We start from the raw sequence: 12,816 nt of genomic DNA on the forward strand, positions 1-12,816 counted from the left end.
GTTGGGGAGGAGGGTTGGGGAGGAGGGTTGGGGGCGAGGGTTGGGGGGGAGGGTTGGGGAGGTAGGGCAGCAGGGGTTGTGCGGAATGTGGCCTGACGGTCGAGCGGCCCCGCATCGCGATCGAAAGCGTGCGGCGGCGGCGGAGGCGCGCGAGGAGGAGGGGGGAGCATCGACGGCGCGGGCGCCGACCCCTCGCCAACCTTGCGCCGCTTGCGGGCCGCGGAGTCGTCCGGGGCGGCGGCGGGGGCGGCGGGGGCGGCGGGGGCGGCGGTGGCGGTGCCTGAGGGCAGGTGGCGACGGTGATGTGTCGGTGATGTGTCCAAAGTCTGCGGCCTTCCCCGTCTCTCCTCCACATCCCGTGAGACGGGCAGGAGCCCCGTGGCCTTCGAGGTGCGAGGCGCGGATCATTGGGGTGAGCCATGTGGGCGCCGTGTGTGGCAGCAAACCTCCAGCCGCCGCCGCCATCAGCGCCGCCGCCCGTCGAACCGCCTGGCTAGGCGCGGCGGCGGCGGCGGCGAGGACGTCCGTGGACGAGGGCGTCGCGGCGGCGAGCGGCGCGGCCGTCGCGATCGGGGTCGGCGCCTGCGGCGACGCCACCTCGTCGCAAGCCTCGAGCGCCGCCATCGCAAGAGCGTCGAGCTTCGGTGACCGTGACGGTGGCTGCGCGCTGACGGCCCCAGGCGCCGACCTCGCTGCGGTGGAGCGGCCGGCCTCGGGGCCACCGGCTGGCGCCGGCGCCGCCCCCGCATCGCCGAACGTGAGGACAGAGCCGACGAGCGGCGACTCGCCGGCGGGCGGCGCCGCCGCCGCCGCCGCCTTGGGCCGGGCCGCCTTTTCGCCCTGCTGCGCGGTCTTCAGCGAACGAGGGCCCTGCTCCCGCGGAGTGGCCGCCGCGCCCGCCGCGCCCGTCGCCGAGCCCCGGCCGGCCGCACGCTTGCGGACGGCGCCGGGCGTCCCGGCGTGCTCTGAGGAGAGGGATTCATACGCCGCCTTGCACTGCGCCCCTGTTCGGCCCTGAGACAAGGAGGCGCAGGGAGAGGGGTGGGAGGTGGCGGCGCGGCGGCGGGTCGCCGACGCTGCCGCGCGACGGTGGGTGCACGTACCCACACGTGCATCGAGAAGAGGCCCCAGGCGCCCGAGGCGACCTTCTCCGTGTGCTCCAGCGCGAGGTGCTGCAGCTCGGCCATCTCCGCAGCCGACCACTCGCCCGTCACCGCGCGCTCGCCCGGCCCGAGGTAGCTGAACCAGTAGGCGTCGGGCTGGGGGGCGGGGACGAGTGGGGCGGAGGTCAAAACGAGCTCGGAGAGCGGGCTGCGCAACATGCTCATGGAGCGCTGGCCGCACCGCCGTCGGCAGCGCCTCCCACGCTGCTTGTCGCGCCTTGCCCCAGGTGGCAAACTCGGGCGGCGTCCACCGAAACGTTGGCGTGTTTTTGTCGAGGTCGTCAGGCACCAGCCGACGTCTCACGAGCGGAGGATCGCACGGTAGACACACCTCCATATCGTTGTTCCAAACCGTCAACCCGTCACCCGCGAAACGTGAAAAAAAGAATTTTACTCCCTCGGAGGATGATGGGGATGGTCCTCTCGGCGAGCACCACGGTGCTCGCGGATTCGACCATCCGCCTGACTACCAGTCCGACGACGCCTTCTGTGAGGAGGACGGCATCTGTGAGGGCGACGGCTTCTAAGCCGTCGCCTTTGCAGTGCCAGTCCCGTACCCGGTGTCGTGCGAAAAAAAGAATGTACGTATCACATGACAGGAGAAAAGACGAGCACTTGTTGTGTGTTGTGTGATGTGGTGGTGTGCTTTGCGGGGCCCGTCCCTCCCTTGCGCGCTCTGTTTCTTTCTTTCTTTCGCATTAAAATCCCTTTGAGCTTTGTGGTGGCGGCGTGCCGTCCTCCCGTCCCTCCCTAGGCTTGTTTTCTTTCTTCCTTTCGAGAAAAACTGAAAAATCCAAGCGCTTGCGCTTCGGCGGTAGTGATCTGATCACCCGAATGCCACGTTCGGATCCTCCTCATCGCAAACCCTGTCAGCAGTTCACCCTCCGGTACGTTCGTAACCAGGCAGGAAGAGCCCGACGCCTCTTTGCTACTGGAGGCGTCGGACGGCGCTCGAGAGATTGGCGCAGCCGCCTTGGCTACGCCGCTTCGGCGAGCCGCCGCCTCCTGGTCGGGGGCGTCGTCACACCGCATCTCGGTTGTGAACAGCAAAGCGGAGGACGCACGATCGACAGATTCGGTGCACGGGGCGCATGTCTTTCGAATTCTTTCCCGAAAAGTCTTTCCCGCCGCTCCGCTGGTGGTTAGCACCTAGCACCAGCACGTGCCCGTCCGCGCCTGTGTCGAGCCTGTCTGCTGTGTTAAGTTGTTTTGGTTAAATAAATCTTTTCCTTTTGTGGGGCGGGGGGTGGGTGGGAGGGTGAAGCCCGCGCGCAAAACCACTACTACCACACCACGGAACAGCTCGGCCCTTTTCATTCCGTCGCCCCTGGGGGGGGGGGGTGCGGGGGGGACTTCTTATCATGAAAGCAGGTCAGCACCTTTCGTGAATTTCCGAAACCGGGCGATACACGACATGTTGCCCCTTTGCGTCCTGTCGCAGGCGCGTCCGGGAGCCACCTCGGAAGTCGGCTCGCCACCTGCCAACTCGACGGCCATGGTGATCAAGGCCATCTACGGCGGCGACTCTAGAAAGGAGCACAGCGCGATGCCGCTGGAATGGCGTGTCGTCGGCAACGCCACCGCGATGGTGGTCGACAAGCAAGCTCTGGTCTTTGACAGCAATGGCGTCTTCCGGTACGAGCGGTCCCTCTCCTCTCGGCTGAACGGCGACTGCGAGGGCAATCCTGTGCGCTTCAACGACCAGCCAACTCCAGGCCGCTGTACCGCCACACTGATTGCTCCAAACATGGTGGCAACCGCAGGGCATTGCATCGCGCCTCACCTTTGCGTCAGACTTGACTTTATATTCGGCGCCACCAGCGAGTCGATGGTCCTCGGCAGCCACTTTGCTTCCAGTCTTCGCTATTCGTGCGCCTCGGTCGAGGTCTCAGTGTCCAGCGGCGGGCAGGATTGGGCTGTCGTGCGGCTGGACCAGAGCGTCCCCGCCTCGATCGCCTCACCCGTCAGAATCGCTCAAACGGAGGTCCCGATCAGTAGCTTGGCGTCAGTTATGGGCGTTGCTTCTTCTTGAAGAGTCGCTTACTACTACTAGGTCGTGGTCGGGATGCCCATCATGGGCATCGGCCACCCCGACGGCCTCCCGCGCAAGTACACTGGCGAGGCACAAGTCCAGCAGGTGGCCAGGCCGGGTACTCCGGCCTTTCGCTTCGCCACAAACCTGGACGCGTTTGTCGGCTCGTCTGGGTCGGGCGTCTTCGAGACCGAGAGGCGCGAGATGGTTGGTATCATCGTTAGTGGGCAGCGGGATTACGACGACAAGGGATGCCTGATCCGCTACCCGCAGGAGCAGGGTCGCGAATGGGCATCGGGCGCTCAAAACCTGATCATCTACTCGTCTGCGCGCCCCAGTCCGCCGCAACTACCACCGCGATTGTCGCCGCCGCCGTCGCCGTCGCCGTCGCCGTCAGCGCCCGAGCAAGACAAGCCTCAAGGGTCAGCACCAATTGCCACGGTTGCAGGGCCGATTGCAGGCTTCCTTGCCCTGGCCGCATGTGTGGCGATCGGTGTTCTGAGACGAGGGCTCCTCTGTGCACATACCATCAAGGTGCAACGGAGGACGCCGTCGGTGACGCCCTGCGCCTCCGCTGCGACCACGCCCTCATCGTTGTCGCCACGCGACGATGCTGGCGTGGGTGTGGCGGGTATTTGACGATGGATCTCGGAGATGGGCTCGTCGGCTTAGCTGCGCGGCGTGGTTGTCCACCTCTCGAATCTTCAGTCCACCCCCAAGCACCTCTCCGATTCCGCAACATCTTTTCCGTTTTCGCCGGCGCCGTGTAAATCCTTGTTTCCCGCGTGTCCCCGTGACGCCGGTCGCCGCGATAGAGGGTCGACAGCGTCCTAATCTAAAATATGAGGATTCAGGATTGAGGGCTTGCTTCAGTGAGGCCAAAGTGAGCTTATGGATGTGTGAGAACGGTGCGGGACACGAGGAGTCACGCGGACCGACTCGTTGGTGACTCTGCTGCACGCCGTTTCAGAATTTTTCTCAGCGTGAGCGAGACGTGGAAGACGAAGAGTCACTCGAAGTCACGGCGCGTGAGACCGTGCGCGAGCCGTGTGGCCCGCCGGTTATATATAGGCGATTTCTCACCGCCTGAGTGGTTGTGCACTGTTGTCCCCTTTATTTCCATGCCCAGGTTATCTTTTATTTCATTTTGGCATTTGGGAGAGGGGGGGGTAACGGCGCGTCTGCGTCAGTCCTGCTTCTTGACCAGCTCGTCGACAGAGAAGCGCCCGGAGCCAAAGGCGGGGAGCAGCAGCAGCGCTCCACAGACTGCCAGGTTGACTGTGAGGTGCTCCATGGCGGTGCCGAGCTGAGGGTCGGCCCAAACGGCGGTGGCGTCGGCCACGTACAAAGTCGCGACGATGGTGCACGCGCGGGGCGCCCATATGCACGCCGCCTCTGCGAGCAGCAGCAGCGCGAGCGCCGTGGACGAGCGCGCGGTGGCTGCGCCCAGCGCGATCGGCAGCACCAGCAACAGCTGAGGCGCGCGGAGGTAGAGCGCGTCGTGGCCGTCGCCGTGGTCGAAGGAGGTGAAGGGGGTGTCGACGAGGCGCCACAGCTCGGTGGCGCCGACGGCGGCGAGCAGACCGGCGACGAGGATCCGACCTGTTGGGGGGGGGATTTGGTGATCTCGGCTGATCTCGGCTGATCTCGGCCCCACGAGTAGGGGTCGACCGGCGAGCAACAGCAGCGAGGAGGGGGAGCCGCCCCCGGCCGACGCCCCGCCCACGTCGCGCTTGGTGCGGGGGAGCGGCGAGCGGCCGCTCTGCCGCGCGGCGCGCCGGTCGGACAGCAGGCGCGAGGTGGGGAGCGCGACGTGCGCGGCCCATAGCGCCACGCCGCCGACGAGGGAGAGCTTCTTGGCCATCACCTCCGACACGTGGACGCCCGACCCCATCACTTGCATGTACGCCGCGGAGAGGAGCACGTGGTATGCGCCCGCCACAGCGCCCGCCGCGAGCACGACCGCGCTAAGCAGCAGGCCGCGACCGGACCTGCCGCCGCCGCCGCCGTCCTCGGCGTCGCTCCACGAAACCGCGCCGACGGCGTGGATCGCTGTGAGCGCGGCGAAGGCCTGGGCGATACCGAACGCCGCGGCAAGCAGCGGAGGCGACCGGCTGAGCAGCGCGCCCGAAGAGAAGACGGCCCAGATCAGCCACGTTTCCGCCGCCCCCGCCTCTGCCGCCTCCTCCGCCTCCGCCGCCCCCCTGGCCCCCTTGACCGCCTCCTCCCCGTCCCCGTCCCCGCCCCCGCCTCCCTCCCCCTCTCCCTCCGCCTCCTCGTCCGGCGGCTCGAAGCTGACCTCCACCTCCGAGTCATCGAGCAGCCACAGGCCTCCCATCCCAACCACCCCTCGCCAGCAGCTCGACAGCCCCGCCACCAGAAAGTGCGAGCCGAGCAGCGCGGTGGAGAGGACGCGGACGGGCTGCTTCTCCTCGGGCGGAAGCAGGCGCAGCACGCCCTCCGTCGCACCCCACGCGCCGACAGCCACCGCCACCACCTTCGCCGCGCCGAAGGAAGGGGTGGTGAGCGCGAGTGGAGGTGGAGGTGGAGGTGGAGGCGGAGGCGGAGGCGGCGGTGATGGTGGAGGCGGCGGTGGCGATGGATGGTGGTGGAGGCGGCGGCGATGGCGGCGGCGGCGATGGCGGCGGCGATGGCGGCGGCGATGGCGGCGGCGATGGCGGCGGCGATGGCGGCGGCGGTGAGGTTGGCGCAGGCGATGGCGGCGGCGATGGCGGCGGCGGTGAGGTTGGCGCAGGCGAGCGTGCGGGTTGGGCGATGAAGCGTCGTGGAGTGGCGCGGTGGGCTCCGGATGGCGGGCGTGCGTGGCGGGCGAGGGGAGTGCGAGGTGTCTCGGAAGCGGCCCTCACCTGCGCCGCGGCGACGCCCAGCCGCGGCTTCTCCCTACGGTGCGCCGCCTGCTGGAAGCGAACGCCGTGCTCGACGCAAGCACGCGCGCAGCCGAGTTCCACGTACATGGCCAGCGCCTGTCCTCAGCCGCGCGGCGTGAGGAGACTGTGCTGACGGGAGACGAGGCTAGGCGTGCACACTGGCCAGCGCCTCACGCACGCAGGCGCCGGACAGTGCCCAGAGCGCGCAGCCTGGCTCCGTCGCAGGCGCGGCCTGCCAGGAGCCGGCGACCCGTGGACCGAGGACGGGCGAGACGGTGCCGTTGCGCAGGACGAACGACGGGAAGGCGGCGCTCTCCGCAGTCACGCGATCCGCCGCGAGACGGACCTGCCTGTCTGTCTCGTCCGCCCGGACGACAGTCGTGTTGAGGCCGGCGGCGACCAGACCGGCGTTGCCAGCCTCGAGGTCCTTCACGGCGCCCTTGCAGGCCAGGCCGATGCCCATCGCGTTCACATCCGAAGTGACGAGCAGCGCCTGCGGAGGAGACAGCCCGAGCCGCTCGAGCGCCGCCGAGACCTGGCGGAAGGTGTGGAAGTCGTCGTCGTGCAGGAGCAGCACGGCTGAGACGAGCTCGCCCGCGGCTCGCGGCGCGAGGGCGAGGCAGAAGATGGGGAGGAGTAGGCGCATTACAACACAATTGTGTCGGCACTGGCTGTCTCAGGTATATCGACCCCAACTGCCCGGCCCTGCCGTGCCGTGCTGCCCTGCCCGCACCGCTCGCGAGGTCTCGGAGAAACTTGTAGCCCGCGTATATGGGGCGTCTGCAGCGGCCAGCCTTCTGCGGGAGGCGGTGGCTCAGGCTGGGCGTGAGTGAGCACGGAGCCCGGGTCTTGCGTGCGAGTGCGGCGCGCTGCTGGCTAGGGCGCCAAACGAGTAATGGAAATCTTTAGTCTTTTCATGCTGCGCTTCGCGAGCAATCGCGTAACGGGAGGCGAGCTGGCTTTTTGTGGCTTTTTGGACGGCTTTTTTGGCTTTTCCCGCCTCCCTACCCCTCTCTTGTCTTTTTTTTTAGAGATTGAGAGCTTAAAAAGATTTGAAAGACTCCACTCAGGACTCCACTCGGGTCTACAGTGCTACCCACGCAGAGATTTGAGACTAGAGATTTGAGACTTGAGCTTGGTGCTTCTTCGTTTTTCGTCACGAAGGATAAAGCCGTATAACGAGGCGGTGCACAAGGTAAATGAGGGGGGGGTGGAAGGAGCAAGGTCGGGACGCCGGACGCGGTGTCTGTGCTTCCCCCCGCCACATCCCATGCGGCCACCCCCCACCTGGTTGTGTTTTCTTTCGGAGACGACGCTCTCTATGTACACAGATTCAGATACGCGGAGACTACAAACCGAGATCCCACACACGCCCCCCCTCCGCGCCGCGGGTCCCAAGCCCCCCCCCCCCCCCTTCCCGGCGAGAGCGATCGGCGTCCTCGAGGCACCCTTCCCTCCCGCCGAAGTGCCCCCTCGCGCTCTCCCTCACCACTATCCAACGAGTGAGGTGGGCGAGCGCACAGACATGGGACAAGAACGACAGTGCCGCGGCCCAGATGCGCGAGCGCACAGAACAGAGTTTAGAGTGCGGAGGCGGCGGGCCGCTCACGCCGCCTCGGCCTCGCCCAATCGGGAGAGGATCGAGCGCCCAAAGTTGGTCGCCGTCGTCGCCTCGCGCACCTTTGCGAGCGCGGCGGCGCGGCGTGGCCCGTCGGCGAGACGGCGCAGCAGCGTCTGCAGCACGTAGTTTCCAAACTGGTGCTCGACGAGCTGCCGCAGCGCCGCGGAGGCGGGCTCGCCGGCGCCAAAGATGGACTCGGCGGCGGCGTCGAGCAGCGGACCCGACGCGAGCGAGAGCACCACCTCGGCGACATTTGAGCCGTGCTTGCTCGCCGAGAGCGGCAGCAGCCGAGGCATCAGCGCGCCGAGCATCGCTTCGCGCTGGGCGGCGCCGCACTGGCGCAGCGCGACCTGGACGGCGTAGTTTGCGAAGCGGTGGAGGGCGAGCTCCTCGAGCCCGCCGCCGATGATGCGGCCGACCGCCGCTGAGCAGTCGACGCCCGCGTTGCCCGCCTCCTGCAGGACCGACTGCACGACGCGGCAGCCGTGCTGCTCGAGGGAGAGCTGGACGACGCTCGCCGAGATCTGGCGCAGCAGGAAGGGGGCGTGCGTGGCGCTGTAGGCGACGCAGACGCCCCACGAGCCGTGCGTGTCGAGCGCGCACTCCACCACGTGCCCGTCGAGCTCCGACACCAGCGACTCCGCCTCGGCTGGCGCCGCGGCGGCAAGGTAGGCCTGAACGACGCGCGAGCCCTGCGCGTGGCAGAGGAGCTCGACGACGCGCCCGCGGAAGGCGGCCGCGAGGGCGGCGTGCATCGGCGCGAGCGGCGCGAGCTTGGACACAAGGTAGTTGCCAAACGTGTGCCTCGAGAGCGCGTGCATGTGCGGTGCCAGCTCGTCGCGCGCGCGCGCCAGCTGCCCCTTGGACAGCTTCGGCAGCAGCTGCTGCAGCTCCCTCGACCCCTTGGGGTCCATCGCGGTGGCGACGAGGGAGCCCCACGGCACCTTGCCGCCCGCCGTGGCGCCGGGCGGCGAGGACGTGCCCCGCTGCGGCGGCGGCTGCTGCTGCGGCTGCTGCGGCGGCTGCTGCAGCTGCTGCGGCTGCTGCTGCTGCGGCTGCTGCGGCTGCTGCTGCGGCATCGCCTGCGGCGGCATCGCCTGCCACGCCATGGGCTGGCCCATCGGGATGAAGCCGTGCATCTGCATCGGGTACGGCATCGCCGCCACAAACTGCTGCTGCTGCTGCGGCGGCGCAACGAGGACATACTGCTGCGGCAGCATCATCGGCATGGGCATCTGCATCGGCTGCTGCGGCAGCACCCGCATCTGCGCGCCCCGCATCGGGCCGGGCATCTCGGCCGCCATCGGCGCCATCTCCACTGGCGAGTCCAGCGACATGGCCATGAGCGGGGAGCCGTGCTCGTCGACAGCCGTCCATCCTCCGGGCGAGGAGATGGGCTCGGCCCAGCCGACCGACTCGCCCGCCCACTCGCTCCAGGCGGGGAGGAAGCCGGACCACTCGGACTGCGGCGTCGGCGGCAGCGGCCAGCGCGGCGCGCCGCTGTCGTCGGGCGAGAAGAGCATCGGCGAGTCGAGCGTCGGCGGCCGGTTCTTCCTCCCGCGCCGGCGTGGCGTCCGGGTCGCCGGAGAGGGCGCGGTCAGCGAAGCCGCGGGAGGCACCATGGGCTGAGACGGCGCACGCGGCGAGCACGCGACGGGCTGCGTCCATACGCTGGTCAGGCCGTGCGGCCCGGCCGCCGCCGCCGCCACGCGTCGCATCTGCTCGCGAGCGTCAGCAGGCGACGGCGGCGTCGGGCGGCGCGGCGTCGCCGCGACCGGCTTTTCGGCACTCGCGGCCGGCGCGGGGTCCTGCGCCGCGTCGCTCACGACCAGGCTCTCGAGCGGTGGGCGCCCGGCGCCGCCCGCGGCCTGCGAGGAGCGGCGCTCAGTCCCGCCAGCGGACGAGCGGTCGCCGCCCGGCAGAGAGCGCCGTGCCATCTGCGAGGAGCGGGTTCCCGGGAAGTCGGTGTCGATCTGCTCGAGCAGGCTCTTGCGCTTGGGCGGGTTGACGAGCGAGGCGGAGCGCTGCCGCGGCGAGGCAAACTCGTCGCCGCCGCTGCCGATCGGAGGCGGCTTGTTCTCAACCTCGGCGAGCACCTCCTCGAGCGAGAGTCTTCGGCCCTTGACAGCAAAGGTGGCCTCGCCGTGCGAGTCGCTGTCGGAGTCGTAGGCGGCGTCAAGACTCGCCATTGTTGGGCACAGCGGTGGGCGGCCGGCGGTGGGCGGCTTACGCTTGCTTTAGTCCCTTGGACACTTTCGGGCTCGAGGACACCCGCGCTAGGCTCACTCGAGAGGGAAGGCAGCAGTGACAGCTGGCCGCCCGCCACGCCGCCCACGAGGCACTGGGGTGCTGCCTGTAAAGGAGATATCCCAGAGCCACCTGAGCGCAGAGCTCAGCCACATCTGCAGCACGAGGCCGGAGAGAAGAGAGAGGCACGCCACGAGTTGAGATGCAACAGCATTCCTCAGAGCGGGCTGTGGAGCCACCGACTCAGGTCTCCAGGTGGACGAGGCCGCTGTGGCAGGGCCGAGGCGACCGCAGAGCATCGCAGGCAAGCAGATGAGGCCATCGCCCATCGTGCACTGCTGCCAAGGACAGTCGCCAGCAACAGCAACAATGGCGCAGACGCACAGATCCTGCACGGAGAAGAAAGAACTGGTGCAGCCGAAGGGCTGGCGCAGTAGGAAGGAGAGCCTGGCGCGGCCAAGGACGAGGAGCGGCGTCATGGCCAGGTGAGCAGGAGAGAGCAGCGGAAGCCGCGCTCATCAGAGCAGCGAGCGGGCGGGAGCGCCCGACACGCACGGAAGTTCAAACTTCCGTAAAAGATGAAGTAAAAGATGTCCACGGAGAGTCCGTGAAGGACGCAGAGGCAGAAGAAGAGGTAGGAGAGGAGAGGATCTCCGTGAGTCTCCTGCGGGAAACTAGTGGCCTATCACGAGTTAGGGCCCCTACCCCAATCGTTATCGGCGAAAAACTCGAACGTCCTTGGCGACGTGCTGTCAAAAGGAGGTCGCCCAAGTCCTCGCCTCGTCGCGTCGCAAACCCGAACTGACCCCATGGAGACGTGCCGCCTGATGAACGACGCGGAGTGGGACCTCTTCTGGCGGCGGCAAGACGCGCTGCGCGCCCAGAATGCCGACTCCGACTCCGTCTCGCCCGACAGGCCCGACCGCAAGCGCATTCGGCTCGTCAACGCGCACAAGCCTGCGTTCTCCGACGAGGGCGATGCTGAGGACATTGCGAGCTTCGCGCCACACAAGGAGGAGACGGGGCCGAGCTACGAGCTGCTGCTCGCTGCCGCGCGCTCCTTCTCGCGCAAGCCCGCCGCCGGCCTGGTCAAGCCCAAGGCGGCGCCCGCCTACCTCCCGGCAAACGCGGCCAAGCCCAAGGCGAGCTCCATCATGCGCCGATGCGGGACCTGCCCGGCGTGCCGCGCGCCTGACTGCGGCGTGTGCAAGGAGTGCCGCGACAAGCCCAAGTTTGGCGGCGCGGGCATCCGCAAGAAGCCATGCATTGGCCGCATCTGCCAACAGACCTCGGCAAGGCGCGAGCAGCTGGCCCCGCCAGCCTTTGCTGGCGCGTACGCCATGAAGCAAACGAGCAGCCCCCTCGTCGCGATGCCAGCCGCCGCGTACGCCATGCAGCAAACGAGCAGTCCCTCGCCGGCGCTCGCGCCGCTCATGTCTCCGCGCCGCTCCTCGCCGCTCGTTCCGCAGTACATGCCCCCGGCGCAGCCGCTTGTAGCCTACCCCGTGGCACCCGAGCCGCCGGCGGCACCGTGAGGTGCTCGCTGTGTCCTGCCGACGCCACTGCTGGTTGTTATTCCTACCCGGGCGCGACATGTTCGCCACCACCCCCTCGTCCCCGGGCTCTCCCCCATGATTGACTGCTACCCTGAACAAGCTTGTGCCTTGCCTTGACCTGTGCCGCACCCCACGCTAACTTGTCTCTTGTCTATGCTGCCTGTGCCCAGTGCCACCACACCCTTGAACTATCGCCCCGGAAGCTTGTGCATGACTTTGTACTTTTTTTGACGTGACGTTTTGACGAGTCACGAGAGACGAGACCTCAAAAACGAGTAAAAATATTCACAACCTGGACAGCGAGGTGAAATAAGAAAACAAAAAGGACGCACAGTGTGCGCGAGACCGAGAGCCGCGCGAGCCAACACAAGCACATCGTTCACAAGAACGATGCACACACATGTACATGTACACGTCATGTTGTTGTAAAACGTCTCGCGCAGTCGCGCACTCCCGTCTAACTGACTCCACTCTCTGTGTAACGGTCCCTCAGTCCATGCACCCACCCACCCCTCTCCCTGTCGGGTCGGGACCCCGTGTCGAGCGCCCCCCGCATTCGCTCTTCACTTCGTCGTATGGCTCCACCTCCTGTCTCGACCTGCTCGCCGGCCGCGCTTGGCGTGCGTCGCCTCCTCCATCAGCATCTCCTCCCCGACGCCGCACCGCGTCGCGGACTCGGGCGCGGCGCCGTCCGCCTCTGCGCCGGCGGCGAGGAACCGCGCCGCCGCGGGCAGGTAGAGGTAGCCGTTCTTGGACATGCCGCTCGAGCGCGGCCGCGCATTGTACCAGTCCTTGTAGCGGCGCGTGGCGCAGTCGTCGTCGAGCACGTACGCCAGCTCGCGCAGCAGCGCCTGAGCGAGATCGATGCGAGATTGATGAGCGAGACATCGCCGAAGCCTCCTGGCCGAGGCGCCGTCGAGATCTAGCAGAGGCCCTCTCGCCGAGGCACAGCCGAGGTGCGCCCCGCTCCCGCATCCGCCTCTGCGCGCAGTCCGCTGCTCGCTCCACGCGCCTCCCCCCCCCCACCCCCACCCACCCTCGCCCCACCCCGCCCACCAGGGCTCCCCAAAGACCGCGTCGCTGGCTGCCCGCGCCTCGGCGACCCCTCGCGGGTGGTACTCGACGTCGAGGTGGGCGCGAAAGGCGTCGCGGCCCTGCTCTCTCAGCCCGCGGACCAGGGACTCGTTGTCGTGCTTGGCGTCAAGCCAGGCGGCCTCCTCCGCCCGGCACCTACGGCGGTTACGCGACGACGAGGGCGTGCCCGAGCAGGTGGGCGGCTGCTGCTGCTGCGGCTGCTGCTGCTGCTGCT

The 12,816-nt window shown here is 67.9% G+C and overlaps 5 protein-coding genes across 5 annotated transcripts in view; 2 read left to right on the forward strand and 3 right to left on the reverse strand.

Moving 5' to 3' along the window:
* Positions 1–2,658: 2,658 nt before the first annotated feature.
* On the forward strand, positions 2,659–4,029 carry EMIHUDRAFT_235810 (hypothetical protein; the record flags this gene model as incomplete). The annotated part of the gene is made up of 4 exons (XM_005779831.1): positions 2,659–3,147; positions 3,217–3,475; positions 3,644–3,688; positions 4,013–4,029. The coding sequence occupies 4 exons, from the start codon at positions 2,659–2,661 to the stop codon at positions 4,027–4,029; spliced, it is 810 nt and encodes a 269-aa protein (XP_005779888.1).
* A 1,972-nt stretch (positions 4,030–6,001) lies between these two features.
* On the reverse strand, positions 6,002–6,810 carry EMIHUDRAFT_366616 (hypothetical protein). The gene has a single exon (XM_005779832.1). It carries the CDS (start codon positions 6,727–6,729, stop codon positions 6,229–6,231), a length of 501 nt encoding a protein of 166 aa, XP_005779889.1. The 5' UTR covers positions 6,730–6,810; the 3' UTR covers positions 6,002–6,228.
* A 594-nt stretch (positions 6,811–7,404) lies between these two features.
* On the reverse strand, positions 7,405–9,941 carry EMIHUDRAFT_468860 (hypothetical protein). The gene has a single exon (XM_005779833.1). It carries the CDS (start codon positions 9,891–9,893, stop codon positions 7,689–7,691), a length of 2,205 nt encoding a protein of 734 aa, XP_005779890.1. The 5' UTR covers positions 9,894–9,941; the 3' UTR covers positions 7,405–7,688.
* Positions 9,942–10,760: 819 nt separating this feature from the next.
* On the forward strand, positions 10,761–11,786 carry EMIHUDRAFT_235814 (hypothetical protein; the record flags this gene model as incomplete). The annotated part of the gene is made up of 2 exons (XM_005779834.1): positions 10,761–11,482; positions 11,756–11,786. The coding sequence occupies 2 exons, from the start codon at positions 10,761–10,763 to the stop codon at positions 11,784–11,786; spliced, it is 753 nt and encodes a 250-aa protein (XP_005779891.1).
* Positions 11,787–11,911: 125 nt separating this feature from the next.
* EMIHUDRAFT_457174 (hypothetical protein) overlaps positions 11,912–12,816 on the reverse strand; it is a 4,203-nt gene continuing 3,298 nt past the window's right edge. Inside the window, exons 2-3 of the mRNA XM_005779835.1 lie at positions 12,602–12,816; positions 11,912–12,358 (exon numbers count right to left, since the gene is read on the reverse strand). Coding sequence (XP_005779892.1) covers positions 12,071–12,265 — 195 coding nt within the window. The 5' untranslated portion in view covers positions 12,266–12,358; positions 12,602–12,816 and the 3' untranslated portion in view covers positions 11,912–12,070. The remainder of the gene's footprint in view (positions 12,359–12,601) is intronic.

This window comes from Emiliania huxleyi (genome assembly GCF_000372725.1).
Source record: "Emiliania huxleyi CCMP1516 unplaced genomic scaffold EMIHUscaffold_225, whole genome shotgun sequence".
NCBI lineage: Eukaryota > Haptophyta > Isochrysidales > Noelaerhabdaceae > Emiliania > Emiliania huxleyi.

Coding starts and splice junctions, on each gene's coding strand:
- EMIHUDRAFT_366616 (XM_005779832.1), bottom strand. CDS start 6,729: ATGCGCCTACTCCTCCCCATCTTCTGCCTCGCCCTCGCGCCGCGAGCC.
- EMIHUDRAFT_468860 (XM_005779833.1), bottom strand. CDS start 9,893: ATGGCGAGTCTTGACGCCGCCTACGACTCCGACAGCGACTCGCACGGC.